The sequence below is a fragment of the Sinocyclocheilus anshuiensis genome, unplaced genomic scaffold (assembly GCF_001515605.1).
Source record: "Sinocyclocheilus anshuiensis isolate Anshui unplaced genomic scaffold, SAMN03320099.WGS_v1.1 scaffold355, whole genome shotgun sequence".
Taxonomy (NCBI): Eukaryota; Metazoa; Chordata; class Actinopteri; order Cypriniformes; family Cyprinidae; genus Sinocyclocheilus; species Sinocyclocheilus anshuiensis.
The window spans coordinates 2371195-2391665 of NW_015549571.1; the positions used below are offsets into that span (position 1 = coordinate 2371195).

A 20471-nucleotide genomic window follows, 5' to 3' on the forward strand; every position below is an offset into this window, starting at 1 on the left:
TTGGTGGGTTTTTGTTAAATGTGAGCCAAAATCATCACAATTAAAAGAACCAAAGACTTAAACTACTTCAGTCTGTGTGCATTGAATTTATTTAATACACGCGTTTCACAATTTGAGTTGAATTACTGAAATAAATGAACTTTTCCACGACATTCTAATTTATTGAGATGCACCTGTATACACACTATAAGATTTGTTAGTGTGTTTGAAAAAAGTCTCTTAACTCATTAGTTTATTAAATGTACACTTAAAGAAGTAATGTTATGAACTTTTTGTTTGCCATTTAAAAGGACTCTTTTCTTTTTTAATATTTTTAAGCTTAGTTTTCAGCATCGTTACTCCAGTCGTGTCACATGATCTTTCAGAAATCGTTCTAATATTCTGATTTGCTGCGCAAGAAACATTTCTGATTATTATCAGCAGTTGTATTTCTGTGGAAACCATGATATATTATTTCAAGATTATTTGATGAAAAATCAAAAATAACAGCATTTATTTAGAAAAAAATTATTTTTTTGTAACAATGTAAGTCTTCACTGATTGAATTATTTATTTTAAAACTTTTAAACAGTAGTGTAACTAGCCAGTTCAGTAGGCATTGATTGATTGATTGATTGATTGATTGATTGATTGATTGATTAAAACATCAACTACTCACATTTTCAAAAATGTGTTCATGCTATACACATATGTAAACAAAACATAAATGTGAAAAAAGTTTGTGTTTTACAAAAACTTCAGTCATAACAGTCATTTAAAAAAAGGATTTTTAATATTATTGTTTTACCATGATTTTTAAAGTGTTATTTTATTTTATGAAAGTATTAATACGTGTTTCTTAAATGAATTAGGGTTAGGATTATAATTTTTGCAGTGCATGTAAGCAAATGTCCCATGACCACAGATAAAGTATGTTTTAGGAGGATGTGCAAAAAACAAACAATATAATATTCTTATTTTGGTAAGTCCTTAGCCCCTGCTGCTGTGCGTTTGACAGGTATGACGGAGACAGCTCTGAGAACAGCACAGAAATCTCTGTGGATAAATCTAAACCCTGGAATCGATCGATTGAAGATCTCCATGGAGGAAACAACCTCTCATCAGCTGTCACAGGCAACAGCATCTCCAGAGCCAGCAGACATTCAACCATAAGGTGTGAACGCACAAACAGATCTTTTGTTATTACAGCAGATTCATAGCAAACAAGACGCTGATAGTATCTTATAGTTCTAATCTGAACGCGATATGGTTTGTCCGACTGCAGAGAGTATGTACGGACTCCATGTGCTTTCTGAAAGGCTCTTTTGTATAGTCATGAGGCCTGTATGACTTTAAATGGCTTAGGAAACAGTGCAGCATGTCAGAACACAGTCGACGTGTGTCTGTCTGTCCGTCTGGCCGCTGACTCACAAAACTGGCTTAGACGGTTATATTCTGATGAAGAATGGACAACTGACACATCACCACAATATGAGGACTAATACAGGACCTTGCCTGTCTGTTATCGAGCAGCCTGATGACGGGACAGAAGTATTTACACGGAGCCTGAGGGGATCTGTTTGAATGGGTTCAATATGTTAAGCCCCCTGTCACTTGAATTGGATTAAGGTCTAACCCTTATGCAGCAGTTAGAAAATTCCAGATTCTAATTTTGGAATTCTGCTCAGTTGTTTCTTCTGGGCTCATATCTATTCAGCTAATATTGGAGACATGCATCTTCAACAGTGTGTAAGACAAAACAAAGCCCCTGCAGTGTGATCTGACTCCAAAGTCTCAACCTGAATAAGCAAGTTTTATAAAGAAATGAATGTAGACTCAGTATTTTTTATTTGTTTATTTTAATGGCCAAACAGTTCAATGGTCTTAGAGTTAATACTGAAAATAGTATTCATAATGAAGGTCATCCATTCTACATTTATGAGTAGGTGACACTCTTAAGGCCTGTTCACATAGACGATAACTACTTTTAATAATCATTAATTCTAATTCTATGAGACTATGGTTCACACCCCAAAATCAGTGGTCATTTATCACTGAGATATTATTATAGTGATATTATTTATATTTTTTTTGTTAAAAGTCTATATAGATTTTTTTATAAATTTTTATTTTAGTTTTAGTTATTTCATTAAGTGAAACTAAATGGAAATGTTTCATTGGAAACCTGCTAAAATAAAATTAATTTATTTATTTCAAGTAACAATTTTTTATGATTTTAGTTTTAGTTTTAGTTTAGTGTTAGACTATATACCTTGATAACAGTTAAAAAGTAACTTTTTTTGTGGTTTTCGTTTTTGTTAACTTTACCTCTTCCCCCGCCATTGACGAGTTATCTCGTCTTTTAGAAGACAACGCTTCCCCGCCAAAGACGAGTTTTTACGGCTTTTCGTGTTTTCACTGTTATACACTCGAGGGCGCTATTACACATCTTCTGAACAAGTGCAAAACCTCCCGAACAAAAACACGTGTACAGGACGGAGAAACGAGCGATCTCTTATGTAAACAGATGCATATGAAAAATAATGCGATCATCAGCAATGGCAGCATATAAATGAAAACTGCATAATGTTACGGAGTAAAATGTTGATCCAGGAAGTGGTATATGTCTGTGCAAGCTTTGGAGGTGTTGATAGAAGCGAATATTACCCAGATGTAGTTTTTGATAAAAATGGGATTTTCTCACCTTTTTGCTCAGAGTTAATAACCCTGATTTCAATAACTACATAGAATAATGATATTGTTGGAATCACTGGAATCATTTCTTGATGTGAACGGGCATTCATGAAAACTAAAACATTCTATTTATATGTGCTTATACATTTTTTTGGGTGTACAACTTTATTAATTTTGTGTACCTTTAAATGAATAAAACACACTTTGGTCTGACCGTTTTGCTAGAAATCTGTCACAGGTATTTCTGTGTAATTAATGCAGTTGTCACTCTGTCTGCAGTTTCCTGTTGTGTGTTCCCATCTGCAGCACAAGGCATGTTCTTTTTGTCCTTTAGATAGAGTCTCCTCTCCCCTCCATGTGTCAGGGATTCATCAGCACTTACCTGTTGTGTCTGGCCTTGCTTTGTGACACCATGTCTCTCTAATGTGCTGAACTAGAGTGAGTTCAGTAGCTAGCTGTGTGCCTGCAGCCTCAGATGTAACTTACCCTCATGTAGTCTGTCAGGCATAATCACTCATTTTACTTCTCTATCGGATCATGCTGCTGTGCAGTGGATTTATGAATTCACTTCATCATTTGTCACCATAAACTTTACATCCAATGGTGTGATTGCATAGATCAGAGGTTCTGGCCACATGCAGTAGTTTTGTTTCCATGCTTTCCCTCAGCTCTTAGTAATTTGTAGGCTTAAATTGTGTGCTGTATTCAGATTTTTAAAAGAGTAATTCTCAAATTTCCCAATGCCCTCCTGAAGAACACAGACTCATCCACAATGCCCAAAGTGCTCAGAGAAACGAGGGTATATCTGCTGCATTTGGTGTTTAGGATTAGCTCAACGTTTTGTAGATTTTTATAGAATTCTGTAGACATAAAATAAAATAGTATAGTGTTTGAGAATTGTGTTATTGAGTTGACTATTGATACCTACTGTTTATAATATAACTTCATGGTAACACTTATATGAAGCACGTATTTATAATTCATTACAAGGGCTTTCAAAAGGCATTACAATGCATGCATTATATTAAAAAATATTTTATAACATGTTGTACCATCACAGTTATAATACATTGCAACATGCGTTATAATGGATTATACTTCCCAGACTTATAAGTTATCTTTATATTGTTTATTTAAGATCTGTGCAGTATCGTTTACGTCTTATGAGTTGTTGAGTGGTTGTTCATATTTGAGTGTTTCCAGTGAGGCTAAAGTTAATTTCAGTGTGAGCTAGTTTAAGCTCACTAGTAGCTCATTAACATTTCAAACAATGCATTATTTGTTGATTTTAAAATAAAACATGCTCAAAGCAATGTCATATGTAACACATTCATGATAACATATGGCTGTTAAAAAATACTTAAAACAGACAAAGACCACTTATAAATATAATAAACAGATTATAAAGCCTTTTGTACTGTATGTTTACAAGAAGGCTTTGACCACTTGTAAGATGTAGTAGGATATTGTTTAGATCTTAAACAGATCTCAAGACTTATAATACATTATAACTATGGGAAAAATCCATTATAATTTAGATGGATTTACTGTATACATGGATATAGATGGTGTTAATCATGTGTTATATAAACCATTATACTGTTAAAATTATAACCACCGGGGAGGTAGGTATTATGTTTGTTGTGATTATTAAGATATTTATATAGAAATATTTATGCAGAATAAGGGTAATGCATTATAGGTATAGTGTTACCCAAGTTAAGGTTTTATCAAAAATATCTGTGACAAAGTCAGTTACCACAGAAAATGTAGGCTCAGCTAGGGGTGGGCGATAGGGATCGTCTCTATCGCGGTTACACGCTCATGTGACGTTGCTGTACTACATGGTCATGAAAACGTATAGTTTGCACGCATTTTTAAGCATTGCGGTTTAAAAATAAGTGATTTTAAGCCATTGAAATGCAATAGGCAGCAAAAGAGAATTCATTTCGCTATTTTGTGCTGTTAGAGAGCCGTGCGCACATGAAGACGATGCTCATAGAGAACTGAGCATTGAGTTATTTTTGCTGCTTTATAGGCCTTGAACAGTTAAATACACACCCTTGTATGTGTCAAAATATGCCCGCCTTTGCAAGTACCCTTGTAAACACAGTCATTTAGGTCTTAAATGAAAGCGAACAGCTGAGAAAGAAAACACATCTGGGTCACACTTTATTTTAAGGTCATATTAACAAACCATTAACTAGGACTTTTGCCTAAATAAACTCCTAATTTGATGCTTTAATAGTTAGTAAGGTAGTTGTTAAGCTCATGTATTGGGTTGGAATATAAATGTAGAATATTTTCATGCAGAATATGTGCTTTATAAGTACTAATAAACAGCCAATATGTTAATAATAGGCATGCTAATAAGCAACTAGTTAATAATGAGAATCGGTCCCTATACTAAAGTGTTGCCCACATGTGTAACAGTATATTGGACCTGATCAGTTCTTAAAGTGACAGCAGTCTAAAATTCCTGCTCTCTGCCATTCATGTTAATCAAACAACAAAAAAGAAAAAATCCCTCAGTGCTCTAGACTAAATCACTTTTGTGACTTTAATAGGAAGAAATATATATTTAATTTACACAGAGTAGTATGTGCAGGGTTTTATACATTTGATTACTTAATACAATGTATGTAGCATTTCTTATTTATTTGTTCTATTTTTATCCTATTGCTTGTAATTCGTTTATTATGCTTATTTGATAGCTGACTGTATGCTTGTCTTCAGTGAGCCTGAGTTTTCATTCATTCATTCATTCATTCATTCATTCATTCATTCATTTTTTGTGATATTATTGACACTGGTGACAAAAAATTATGACATTTCTATGGTGTCAAAAAATTATATATCATAAAGACCCTATTTAAACCAAAAATAACTATATTGTGATATATATATATATATATATATATATATATATATATATATATATATAGAGTGAGCCGTGAAATAAGATTACTCATATCATAATATAAGGTTTTGGTCATATCGCCCACCCCAGGGCTCAGCCCTCAATTTATAATAATAAAGGAGCACTCATTTGTAGTGATGCACTTCCAGAGGAAGTCTTTGTGGCAAAATACTGCAACAGGATATGCTTTAAATACACACTCATTGGAAGTATAGCCACAAGATTACTCAGTACACAGCATGTGGCGAGTGTGATAAAGGCACTCACTAAACTTGTCTTTGTAAATTTATATCCAATCTTTCAACTCCATCAGAATAGGGATATGATGTCAATATCTACAGAATACTGTTTACACAGAGCAAACTCCACCTGTAGGAATTACATCTGTAGCACATAATCAGAGATGCATCCGCCTATACCACTAAAAAGACAATTTGGACACTTACAGTACAGTCAAGTCCTGTCATTTTATTTATATAGCACTTTATACAATACAGATTGCTTCAAAGCAGCTTTACATTAATAATCAAAATCAAATTTAAAAAATCATTTTTAACTGTAGAGTAGCTCTACAGAAGACAATAGTGGCATTATTGAGCTCAATTTAATTAAATTATTCAGCAATCTTATTTGATAGTTAAGTACAGTTAAATCGATACAGTTCAATGAATATTAATTGTCCTTTAAGCCCCAAATAACACATTTAGGGGCTTAAAAGCTCAAATAACATTTGTTCAGATAATAATTATAAATTATTTAACAAAGCTTCTAGGCCATTGTGATGTTCTGGACAAAAGAGATTAGAAGGTGGAGTTACAGCTGAAATGTTAGCAGACAATAACTTTGTAAAGACATTCACACATTTATCATTCCCACTCATGTCAGAGTTGAAAGACAAACCACATCACAGCAATAATGCAGCTGTGACATTCTAGCAATCAGTGCAGGCTAGGGGTGTGTGATGTTGACAAAAAATTATATCAGGATATTTTCTGGGATTTTGTTGAGAACGATGATTAGGTATTTCACTGAATGTGTTTCTGTACTGGTATATTAGCTGGTTTAAGCCTGTCATGGACATGTGACTCCCGAAACATTTCATATTCTCCACATAACTTTATTCGATTTTTGCATCTTATTTTATGTCAGATTCTTATATTTAATCAATAAATTCAATTGGAATAAGACACAACTGTTACCAATCAAATAAAATCAGTATCCATTTTGTACTGCAAAAGCAGTGTTTAGATGTATTTACACTGCAATTACAATTGCATAAATAATGATACAATTTTAAAAGAATATTTGAATTTTGAAATATGATGTTTTAATGAAATTATATTTTAAATATGAAACTAAAACCACCAGTAGGTGGCAGTTCACTGCATTAATGAGTGAGTCACTGAGTTATTAATTCAGCTGATTGATTCAAATGGCTGATTGATTTAGGAACGAAGCAATTTACTTTTTTTATGAATTGATCATTGAATCATTGATTCGTTCAAAAATGCTAATTCATTCAGTAATGACACACCACTGTTTGTTGACGCACAACAGCTCTGTTGCGGCTTTGTTTGGAATGATTTCTTTGGCGAAATAGAGCAAAAACTCACAATATTTATTTCCTTTTTATTGAACTATTGAACAAAATAAATATCAAATTTGCAATCATGCTGATATTCGGGAAAACCGCATACTTGCTTGCGTTTACGGCATTGCTTAACTGTGTCATACATTATACAATATGTGAACTAGGTTATATGAACTGTAGTCTGTCAGGCTACATCACACAGTGAAAGTGGATGTGCTCTTGTTTGTTTTTTTGCAAAATCGCATGACTTCATGCTTCCACATGGTTAAAACATCAATCACAATAGATGATACATATCACACACCTTTAGTGCAGACCTGAGTGTGTTAATGTTCTGTGTGCGTTTCTGAATGAGTTCAGCATTGAGTACAAACCGTTCCCTCAGGCACTGCTGCTGACATATTGCATTATGTGTGTGTGTGTGTGTGTGTGTGTGTGTGTGTGTGTGTGTGTGTGTGTGTGTGTGTGTGTGTGTGTGTGTGTGTGTGTGTGTGTGTGTGTGTGTGTGTGTGTGTGTGTGTGTGTGTGTGTGTGTGTGTGTGTGTGTGTGTGTGTGTAAACCTTCTCTAGTCTGTTTGTGAGCCTGTTTATCTCTCTGTTTGTCGTATGCATAATTTTGTCTTGTGTGTGAGTATGTTTGTATGTCTTTGTCGATTGGTGAGAGTTAGTAAAATGTGCATCTATGTTATACCTGTTTGTGTGTGTTCTTTGTGCGCATCTGTTGCTGTACGTCTCTGTTCTCACACATAAAAGCCTTTGGCTTGGGCCCGATAGCTGGCATGCATGTCAATGACGCTGCTGTTGTGTTGTGGAGGTGATATGTGTGCACAGAGCGCTTTAACTGCTGTAAGACAATGCAAATCCTCACACATCACTCACAGGAAAAGCTGCTGACAGACCTAAACACAGCACTTGTAGCATTTAAAGACACGGTTTCAATATGAGAATACTTCCTGTGGTCCTGATCCCTCTCTGCCTTGATTTAGTCTTGTGAGTCTACATCAGGATATGACTCTAGATTTGTGTTGTTTTCATTATTGACACACTATTTTCCTATTTAATACTGTAAAGTTGCTTTGACACAATCTGTATTGTTAAAAGCGCTATACAAATAAAGGTGACTTGACTTGACTTTACAAGAAGATGATGCATATTTGTCATGCTTGTAATCATTTTAAACATCTTGAGAAGTAGTTCTTTGTTTTAAATAATAGTTTACCTTTTAAAAGAAATAACTACCTTTCAAAAGTTTGGGGTCAGTAAGATTTTTTTGAAAGAAATTAATATTTGTATTCAGCAAGAATGCATTAAATTGACAGCAAAGACATTTATAAAGGTACGATTTCATATAAATGTTGTTCTTTTGAACTTTCAGTTTGTCAGAGAATCCTGAAAAATGTTTTCCACAAAACGTTGAAGCAGTACAACTTTTGAAACCACGATAATAATGACACTGTAGACTGGACTAATGGCTGCTGAATATTCATCTTTGCCATCACAGGATTAAACTACATTAAGAAAAAAAAAATTAAAATGGAACAATTATTTTAAAATGTGATTGTGTGTGTGAATTTGACAGAGTTACTGTTTTTATTGTATTTTTGATCAGATTAATGCAGTCTTGGTGGACATTTCGATAATTTTCAAAAACATTAAAAAAGTCTTACTTACCCCAAACTTTTGATTGATAGGGTATGTTATAGCTATAACATCATCCTTATATTGTTCCACAACTTTATTTCTTCTGTAGAAAACAAAAGGAGATATTTTGCGGAATGTCCTAACTGCTTCTTTTCTGTGCAATGAAAGTGAATGTGAACATCTGCAAAACATCTCCTGTGTTCCACAGAACTAGAGTCAAATGGGTTTGGAGCACAAGGGTGACTAAATGATGACAGTATTTCCATATGTTGGATGAACTACTGATTTCATTGGTTAATGAACTCTCTCAGGTCTAACACGTTACCCAGCCGGAGGACACTGAAGAATTCCAGATTAGTATGTAAGAAAGACGACGTTCATGTGTGCATCATGTGCCTACGAGCCATCATGAACTACCAGGTAAAACACACACATCAAACCTTTGAATTTATATTAGTAAAGACCTCTCATAGGGCTTTCCAGTCTCTCCAGATCATAGAACACAATACAAAATCAACAAAATGCCACTTTTTCGTGATAACTGCTAAATAATCACAAAAAGCAACGTACTACTTAAAGTTATTATAAGTAAGTTAGTGTGATAAACATGCATGAATTAAAATAAATTGTGGGATGTGCTTGGTGTTAAAACAAGTTATTAAATGCAAAGATTGTGCAATTTTTGATTTGATGTACAAGTTTTGAATTACTGTATTAATTACTGTAATACTGAAATTCATGTAGTATTAAATACAATTTTTTTTTGTCTGTCGTATGATTTGTACATCCAGTGTCAAACGTAAATTTCCCCCTTATCTCTGGAAATGACTGCTGCAAAATCAGTAATTTTGATAGCAAAAAATCACTCAAAAAGTTGTCAAGTCCTGGTGAGACTGGTTTTCATACTAAGCTATATCCAACTTCTAACACTCACAAAAACCTGTAGACATCATTATAATTAAAGAAAAAAGATCACAAACAGTGAGGTCCAGCTGTTCAACAGGTTTCAGTTCATTAGTGAAGACATTCTGGGCCTCACTTATACAGAAAACCCGTACACACACACACACACACACACACTGATTCATGTAAAGCTGTTTGGTCTTTATCATGTTTAATGTTCAGATAATAAATCTTGAAGATCCTGCCATGTTTACTAATTAGTCCTCTCTCTGTCTTTCTCTCAGTATGGCTTCAACATGGTCATGTCTCACCCTCATGCTGTGAATGAAATTGCACTAAGTCTGAACAATAAGAATCCCAGGTAACCCATTGAGCTGGAGTAAATGTGTGTGTGTGTGTATCTCTGAAAGAGAGGCTACTTTCCCAGAATCCAACGCTTTAATTCCTCCTCTTTCAGAGTCATAAATACTGGCAGCTACAACAGCAGACCCCTTAATCTCAGTGTGTGGTTGGAGGGGTTCTTTACGCCATCTGTGTAAATGACAGAAATTGGAGAAAATGTTAAATATTTGTTTTGTTTTTTGGGGTCAATCTTTTTTTTTTTTTTTATGTGTTTGAAACAAGTCTCGTATGCTCACTAAAGCTGGATATATTTGATCAAATATACAGTAAAAACATCAATATTGTGAAAAAATATTACAATTTAAATTAACTGTTTTCTCTTTTAATATATTTTAAAATGTAATTTAATCTCATGATCAAAGCTGAATTTTCAGCATCATTACTCCAGTCTTCAGTGGCACATGATTCTTCAGAAATCACTCTAATATGCTGATTTGCTGCTCAAGAAACATTTATTATTATTATCAATGGTGAAAACAGTTATGAATTTCTGACCCCAAACCTTTGAACTGTCGTGTAAATCTTCTGTATCTTCTAAAAGATGCAGAAGAGATTTTTATTTATTTTTTTGCCAAAATGTGCAGTAATAGCTTGTGTAATCATGATAAATATTGCTCTCTGCTGGTGCAGGACTAAAGCTCTGGTGCTGGAGCTGCTGGCTGCTGTGTGTCTGGTTCGAGGAGGTCACGAGATCATCCTCTCCGCCTTTGATCATTTTAAAGAGGTGCATACACAGACACACACACACACACACACAAACACACAAATGATTCAATTACAGAGGCACTGTTTTCAGTTTAAAAGCTGTAGTCTGTGTTCCAGAAGCCACTCAGTGATAGCTTAATAGATATGATCCATGATAACGGATAACTATACATATGACTGAGGGCAGCGTGTGAAGTTTTAGGCTGTACAGTAAATAGGTTTAGACACACACCTGCTAAACACATCACAACACAGGATCACAACAGCTTCTGAATGTATTCGTATCTCTCTGGTCTGTGGAGGAGAGATCAAGCTAGTATGATTTCCTAAGGGGATGATTTGAGAACCAAAAACGAACTACTGTACTGCATCAAGGTGTTTTTGAAATATCAAAAGATTTTATTAGAGGCTAAAAGAGAGTCATCAAAATCTCATTTTCATTTTCTCTGGGCATTATTTTAATGTTCTCTCTCTCAATGCATGAGCTATTTCTTTCTTGCTTTGCAGGTGTGTTCAGAAGATCAGCGGTTTGAGAAACTCATGGAGCATTTCAAGAATGAAGATAATAACATCGACTTCATGGTATGGGTTAGACCAGCATCCAAATATACACATTTCCATTAGCAGTCATGATTATTAATACTCTAAAATGCATAACACACTGTACCACTGATTGACACTTTCGGCTGTGAGATATAATTATTCAAACAAATAGCTTATTGCAGGAGAGACTCATATCCTACTTAAGAGCATCATTAAGCAGCGATACAAGAACATAATATCATATATGACAGCATTGTCAAATAGGCTAAAATATTAAATAAAGATGGCTAAAAGCACAATGCAGCTTGCAAGGATAATGTTCATGTAAAAATGCTCGCCTGGACATTTTCAAGCATATTACACAGCTACTTACCAAAGAGATGCACATGATGTATCAATTTTAGTTTAAAACACAGCTATATAGAAACAACGGCACGTTAAGTTTAGCAATCAATATACACAAATATTGATTGATTATAATATTGATAATTGAATATTATTTGTATAGTGCTTTTAATAATACACATTGTTTCAAAGCAGCTTTACAGAAAATCATGATGTTAATGTTCATGATATCTTATGAATATCCTCATGAGTTATAGTTGCATTTAGGACATTATAGGCACATTATAGTTGATAAGATACATTTTGCGACAATATAAAGAATCAAGCTGCTGACATTTGTTATATGTGAAATATGCATGTAATAAGACAATATATTGAATAAATATGTTGTGTGCATGTGTAAAATATGAATGAAATGTTCTATTTCTGCAGAAATAGAAATCTGCAGCGCTTTCTACAGTGCAGTTTTTTTAATATAGCCCCAATCCACAGTTGTACAGAAAAATAATTAAATAAGAGTAATAATTAAGATTTCTATTATGCTATGCATTTTCATTTCTATAGTTAAAACTCAGTTTTCTTCATCAATATATCAATTGAAAGTCTTAGGATTTATCGGGCTGAAATTTAGTATGGTGTATATTGTCTTTCAGGTTGCATGCATGCAGTTCATAAACATTGTGGTTCATTCAGTGGAAGACATGAATTTCAGAGTGCACTTACAGTACGACTTCACCAAGCTGGGTCTGGACGAATATCTGGACGTGAGTAAACTTCAGTGCTTAGTCTTCTGATGCTAATGTTCAGTGTCGCTCTAACCGTGGAGTGAGCTGCCAGAGGATCCATCACTCTCTCTCTGTGGCTGTCTTTTGAGTAGAAACTGAAGCACACCGAGAGTGATAAGCTGCATGTGCAGATTCAGGCGTACCTGGATAATGTGTTCGATGTCGGGGTTCTGTTAGAGGACGCAGAGACCAAGAACGCAGCGCTGGAGAGAGTGGAGGAACTGGAGGAGAACATGTCTCATGTTAGTACTGTTTTTGCAGCTACACTCATTATAAGCAGAAAAAAACACTAATTTCAGTGCCATATTCAGGAGTGCTTACCATTCAAGGCCTTTTGTTTAACAATGCACCACCTGCCCAACAACATGACCTTACATGACCAGTACTGAGTTCAGCTGAAAGCCTTTAATGATAATGCAACATGATAGGACCCAGTCATACATGTAGCTTGACCTTTGACCTTTTGTGACAGTTGGGCCATCTGCCCAAAGGATGACTTCCTGACCTGAGGTAATTTCCTCATTAGTGTGGTATTGATTTTTGTCAAGAATTCGGATTAATCAGGATTCACGAATACTAAAGTGATATTGCTGTGAATCTGAAGTTTAATATTTATGCAACCCTGGCTGGACTCTTGAGATTCAAGTGCTCTGTCTTTGTGAATCTGCATTCTGTAGCTGGAGTCTTATTTCTTGTTGATTCTTGTTTGTGGTTTTCTAGCTGATAGAGAGGTTGCAGGACACAGAGAATGAGGCGATGGCAAAAATCGTTGAGCTGGAGAAACAACTGATGCAAAAAAATAAAGAGCTGGAGTCGATCCGGGTAAATAATGCATCCTTACATCACATCCCCATGATTTCTTGAGTTGCCTGTACGGTTTGTTACATCGAGTGCATGTTATTCAATGCTTAAAATGTATTGCACAATATCTATAGAACCTTCCCTTTCCAAATGTACATTTGTACCACTGTTTGCTGAACTTTCCAAAACGCGTACAGTGCTCATCAACAAAGAAACAAATGTTTGTCTTCATAGTCAAAAACATCAAAACTGTCTCTAAAACAACTTTTCCACTGATGTCACCTGAGCCTTATTAACTATTAACGCGAATCAGTATTAGTGCTGCTTTCCAGCAGTTAACAAACTAATTTATGTAATAAAGGTTATGTCAATAATAGCAGATATTAATGCATTTGAAAAAAAGAAGCATTGATAGCACTTTATTTTACAGTCATGGTCCGCATGTACATAATATGTACTTGTTGTGATTACAATAACTGGGTAATAAGTAGGTACACTGTAAGTACACATACTATGAAATAAAGTGCAACATTTAGTATGCATGCACATTAATATTCAGGTCTGACTTTATTCTAATGCAATGCCCATTTTTAATCCTCCATTTCATTCCTGAAGTGCAGCGCTTTCCTTTTTCATCTTGTTTTCTTTTAAAATGTTGTTTCATATTGATTTGAAAACCTTTAAAAAAAATCACTTGCTCTCTTATGTCGGTTATGGTCATGTTATGCATTATTACAGATTATATACACAGCTTGTGATAAACAGCTTTATTTCTATTAATTGTGCAGCCCCGTTTATATATTTAAATGTTACAGTTCATTTAATTAATTAGCCGTTTGTCAGCTCACAAACCCCCTACGGTTCCCACACAAACCCCCAGGGGTTCGCTTGAACTCAAAACTCATGCTCCCTGTGGTGACAGGAGGTGTGCAAAGACGCCAGCTCTCAGGTGCACACCCTGCGGCGGATGGTGAAGGAGAAGGACGAGGCCATTCAGAAACAGAGCAACCTGGAGAAGAAGATCCACGAGCTGGAGAAACAGGGAACCATCAAGATCCAGAAGAAAGCGGACGGGGACATTGCCATCCTGACGTCCCCTCCTGAGGGGAGCGGGCCTCTGCCAGGGTCACAGAGCGTAGCTGGGGTGTCCGGTGAGGGTGCGGCACATGGCCTGACCATGCCTGAACCTCCGCCTCCTCCTATGCCAGAGACATGTGAGTGACCTCTCCTCATTTTATGTACTGGATGTAAGTTTGACATTGTAATACAGTCTTAGGGCTGCACGATTATGACAAAAATCATAATTGTCGATTATTCCCTTGAAATTGTAATTGCGATTATTAATTACGATTATCAGAATTTACATTGAATGATGTTTATTCCATTGTTTGATGCAACTGCATGCCGTATTTTTATATGAAAATAAACAAGCTGAAGACACTCTAACTGAAAAACCTTTAGTGCTTTTCTATAGTATTAAGCCTCAAACGTCAAATATGCATCGGATTGGTTTCTTCTTTAAATTATAAAAAAAGTAAAAATATGAATGGTATTATAATGTTATACTAAAACTAAAACAATGGAAAAACCCTTAATATAATATGTAGAAAGAAAAAAAAACATATCTTAAGCGTGCAGAATAACATAAGTGGACTTTGAACGATTAATTGCCGCTTTGAGCTATTACGTAATTGTGGCATCCATAATTGTAATCGCGATTAGAAATTTGATTAATTGTGCAGCCCTAATTTTATTCTATTTGGATTACTTTATTCACTATGTTTTGCTTGAGGCCAAGTAATAGCGATTAGAAATTTGATTAATTGTGCAGCCCTAATTTTATTCTATTTGGATTACTTTATTCACTATGTTTTGCTTGAGGCCAAAACCCGAGGTGGACAGTAAATACTCGAGTAAATTTAAAAAGTATCTGTACTTTATCAGTGTTTCTCTTTGGAAAACTTTTACTTCACTACATTCCAAAGCATAAAGCCTCGTACACACCGGGACGATTATCGCGCGCGCTTATCGCCGCCGTTTTTCGACGCGTCTTTTGTGTTCATACCCAAGCGATTTTCGCTGGCGATGAGCCGAGTGAACGTGCAAATTCACTCCCTGACATTAGATGGCGAATCTTATTTGATCTGCAATTCCTCTCCATAACAACTCCCTCTTATCGAGATTTTTGTAGTCACTGTCGCGTTTGTCATAAAGCCCTTTGTGTTCAGACACCAATGAGACCAGCAGCTCTACATTCATCTTGCCTCGATGCATCTTCTTGGTCTACTTACTTCCTCTTTGTCATTAGACATCAATGTGTGCTCGGCAAGACCGTTTTGTGCTTGAGTGCCACCAAGTCGTGTTTTACTGTAACTTCAGCAGCTCCAGGCACGTGAACAAAAGCGCCAATCTCATTGGTCAGCCAGTTTTTAACGCGGCGTGTCAAACCAAAAAAAAAAAAACGAGCCAGAGGCGTTTTTTAAAAAATGATGCTTTTACGCCTCACGTTTTGCACGTCGGTGTGCACACTCACACTGGCGCCCTTTGTTTAGTCACGAGGCGTTAAACGTCGCCGATAATCGCGCACGATATTCATCCCGGTGTGAACAAGCCTCAATGTTGTACTTTTTACTGCATTACTACATTTTATAAATAAAAGTTGTTGTTGTTGTTTACCTTTAATACTTAAGAACTTTAAAAATGTAGTACATCCTTGTACTCAAGTAAATCTTTGAATTACTTTAACTTGAGTACAAGTAAAAAATAACTAGATTTCTAATGTGATTACGTATTAAATTATATTTAATATGAAATGTAGTGCAGTAAAAAGTGCAATATTATGCTTTGGAATGTTTTCGGTCCCACTTTATATTAAGTGGCCTTAACTATTATGTACTTACATTTAAATTAATAATTTGGTACAATGCACTGATTGTGTACATACATGTTTTTACATTGTACTTGTATTCTAAAAATACCTGCATGTAATTACATCTGTAATTAATTTCTGTAATTACATTTATACTTATACTGTTGACCCATCCCTTACACAAGCAAAATGTGTTTTGCAATACAGTATGAACACAATAAGTACATTGTACTTATTTTTTGATGTAAGTACATAGTAGTTAAGGCCACTTAATATAAAGTGGGACCAAGTTTTCTAAAGAAAAATACTGATAAAGTATAAACACTTGAAAATGCACGTTTAAAGCAGAGTAAAAATACTTCACTACTGTCCGCCTCTGGCCAAAATCCAAAACAAAACTGCACAATTGATCTAAATCTGTCACTACTCTTGCATGTTAAAATTGTATTGGTAGCAGCCTACAATATTCTGATCGATTTGACTGATTGAATTAGTTGAATAAATGCAAGGCAACACAGATACATTTTAATAAGTACATTTTTAAGATTGCCCCTTACAAAGGTTTAAAAAATGCCTCTGAAAATCAATCCCAGTGCCGCTTATTCTGATTAAAATACATCCATTTAGACAGGAAGAGAACATCTAATGTAACCGATATACAGTATAAAGAGACCCACCACTGTTTGTTTGGCACGTGATGTTTAAAGGGGAGAAATCTGAAATTAGATATTACTCTAAAAGGAAAGTAATATACGTGCGCACAAGAATGTATTTTTTTTTAGGTGAATCTTTTTTTAAAGTTAATTTTTCAAAATCAATCAAATACATAAACGGCTAATGGAAGCTGCGGTTACACTTTGTTTTAAGGTGTCCTTGTTACAGTGTAATTATTTAAGTACTGAGAAATATTAATTGCACTTACTATATTGTTAGGGTTAGGATTTGGGTTTGGCTTGGGGTTACTTGCATGTAATTATGCATAATGTATTGTTATTATAATAGTAAGTACATGTAACGTGTAACAAGGACACCTTAAAATAAAGTGTTAATGAAGCTGCTTTCTCCTTCTTCCTCTTGTGTTTTCCAGTACCAAACGGTCCATCTGCTCCTCCTCCTCCTCCTGCTCCTCCTCCTCCTCTCTCTGCTGTGGATATATCTGCCCCTATGCCCCCTCCACCGCCCCCCATGGCTCCTCCACTTCCAGGCTGCGGATCTCCCACCGTCATCATGAACTCAGGACTGGCAGGTAATGAAACCTGCTCGACACTAAAGACAAAACCATAACAGTCATGCACAAACTATGATACAGTATACCAAAACAGTGACATGAGAGGAGGAGAATCCCACTGATTTAGACCCAGATATGCCGCAAGCTTCTTAAGAAGCCTGAAGTATGCATTAGTTTGTGTTTAAAGTTCATGCATCAGTTGAGAACGGCTGCGGGTCTCTGGAGCCGCTGTCACACTGTCTCCTCTCTCTGATCGCTGATAACAATCCTCACAGCTCAAGCGGTTTGTTAGGTTTCCTGTAAAAGGTTTAATGTCTGAACAAGCTCAAGTGAATCACTTCTGTTCTACCGAAGCGCGAGTCATAATCTCTTTGACTGTACAGTATATCAGATAAAAAATAAAAAAAACATCAGATGAAAAATAAATGGTAATTTTCTTAATCTAATTTAATCTTTATACAGTTTGCGTAAAATTTTGTATTGATTTTAATTGAGGAAACATGGATGTCCATTGGACAAGAAGTAATAATTAGTGTTAGAAATAGATGGAGGCTCTCTGCAGACTCTAGAATATTACAGAAATGTGCACATAAAAACGTTTGGAAACTTCTATGCAAATTCTCAAGATTTACACTACCTTTGAAATTATTTCATAATATTCATTAAGTCTCTAATGCTCACCAAGGCTGTATTTATTTTATAAAAATACAGTAAAAATAGTAATAATGTAAAAAAAAACTCTGAAAATTTTTAATAACATTTTAATATATTTTAAAATGCAATTTATTCCTGAATTTTCAGCATCATTACTCCAGTCTTCAGTGTCACATGATCTTTCAGAAATATATCTAGTTTGCTGACATTTTTTTTTTATTATTATCAATGTTGATAACGGTTATGCTGCTTAATATTTTTCAGGAAACTAAACATATTTTGTTCTTCAAGAAAAAAAAAAACAAGTTTTAATTAACAACATTATAAATGCATTTTCTCTCACTTTTGATCTATTTAATGCATCCTTGCTGAATAAAACACTAATTTATTTTAGAAAAAAATGTCTTACTGACCCTAAATGGTAGTCTACGTACATAGTGCAGAGTATACAGTAAATTTGAACAGCTTTTTTATTCAAGCGTTCGCTTATTATAAAAAGCTGTGTTTTACTCCACAGTTTTTTGGTAAGTAACTTCTCCCTCAAATTGATCTTTATCATTCCTTATGAAACAATCTGTATTCAGGGTTCAGTATTGCACACTGTAGGAAAAGGCCAATCAGATCTTTGGAATCAGAGGTTGTGTTTTGTTTGCTCTTTAACTGCGTCTTTCTCTCTGCTTATGTTTGCTCTACCTGTTCTCCTCCATAGAGGGACCCATCAAACTGTACTGTAGGTTTGCCGTGTCATGTCATGTCTGCTCAGTCTTATGTGTGTGTGGTCATGGTATTTTAGTCTCTAAGAAAACAACTCAGTTCCTCTGTAATCTTGATCTGACAATGACTATGAAGCTGCATTGCTGGTTGTTCCTCTTGAAACTGAGCATGGAATTGCACGCTGTTTTGCAGGACTTTTCCTTACCGTTTAAAAACCAGAGAGGAACATTCTTTAGACCTCGCTTACAGAGTTCAGCAAATAACAGGACTGTAATGCCAACCTATGAGACCACATGCTCCATGAGATGTAAGCTCTTATTTCTACACTCCACAGTGGACAGAATCCCTCTTTCCAGAGCTCAAGCCATGAACCGCAACCTCATGGAAAACACAACTACAATTCACATCAGCTCCACATCTACAGATCTATTTGTCATTAAGTTGCCATTAAGAACGGCAGAACTCCAGTCCAAGCGCAGTTTAATCTAGAACACAACTTATAACACGACACAAACCAACACGTTCTCACTCCACACTCGTCACATACTGACACTTGGTCAGGACCCCTTTAGCGTCATTTTTCGACGTGAAGGGTCCTCTGTTGCTTTAAATAAGAAACCCTTGGTGTCAGTTTTTGCAATAAATACCTGTGACTGCACTTATATTTGCCTGTTACGTGTTTTATATTGTTCAGAAGTGGGTAGGTTTAGGGTAGGTGCTCCGATGAAAGTATACATTTATATAAAATTATTTATATTTTTTACAAATGCATGCAAACCATTAAATTAAGAAAAACAACTGAAAACAATGGAGGACCCTGCACGTCGAAAAGTGATGCTAAAGGGGTACTTTGAGCGTCAAAAAGCAAAGCGTCAATATGTGACGAGTTGGGAGTGAGAACGTGTTGCACAAATACATACTGTATTCCTAGCATCACTGTTGTAGAGTAAAATGTGTTCTTCTACAGTTGCATCAGTACTCTGAAGGGCTGCACAATACTGTATACTGAAAAATGTGAAATGGCTTAGTACAATTATCACAGCCAAAATAAAAGCTTGATAGTAGGGCTGCACGATTATGAAAAAAATCATAATTGTGGATTATTCCCTTGAAATTGTAATTGTGATTATTAATTACGATTATCACAATTTACATTGAATGATGTTTATACCATTGTTTTATGCAACTGCATGCCGTATTTTTATATGAAAATAAACAAGCTGAAAACTGAAAAACTTTTAGTGCTTTTCTATAGTATTAAGCATTATTAATTACGATTATCACAATTGACATTGAATGATGTTTATAGCATTGTTTGATGCAACGCAATGCCGTATTTTTATATGAAAATAAACAAGCTGAAAACACTCTTAACACAATTAAGATGTAAATATTAGTATTGTAATTTTACAGTTGTAGTATACAATTCATATTTTAATTAAATACAAATTTTGTTATTTTACAGTACAATATAGTTACAATATTTTTTTCAATTTTGCTTAATATTTTTATATTAATATTATATATTATATAATAATCACAAATAAAAAATATTATTTTTTCCCCAAACTGTTCAACCCTAAAAGCATCAGTCTTATAAAGTTTTATAAAGATTTTTTTCTGACTTTTAATTTATTTTATACAGATGCATTCTAGAATCTAAAATGACACCCCCCCCCCCCCTTTTTACAACACCG

General features: G+C 35.0%; 1 protein-coding gene across 1 annotated transcript in view; it reads left to right on the forward strand.

Annotated features, from left to right (window-relative positions):
• The window catches only part of LOC107657404 (formin-like protein 2), a 94550-nt gene that overhangs the window by 55498 nt on the left and 18581 nt on the right, over positions 1-20471 (forward strand). Inside the window, exons 6-15 of the mRNA XM_016445459.1 lie at positions 998-1153; positions 9137-9245; positions 10013-10089; positions 10761-10854; positions 11343-11417; positions 12377-12487; positions 12601-12750; positions 13229-13330; positions 14232-14523; positions 17266-17424. Coding sequence (XP_016300945.1) covers positions 998-1153; positions 9137-9245; positions 10013-10089; positions 10761-10854; positions 11343-11417; positions 12377-12487; positions 12601-12750; positions 13229-13330; positions 14232-14523; positions 17266-17424 — 1325 coding nt within the window. The remainder of the gene's footprint in view (positions 1-997; positions 1154-9136; positions 9246-10012; positions 10090-10760; positions 10855-11342; positions 11418-12376; positions 12488-12600; positions 12751-13228; positions 13331-14231; positions 14524-17265; positions 17425-20471) is intronic.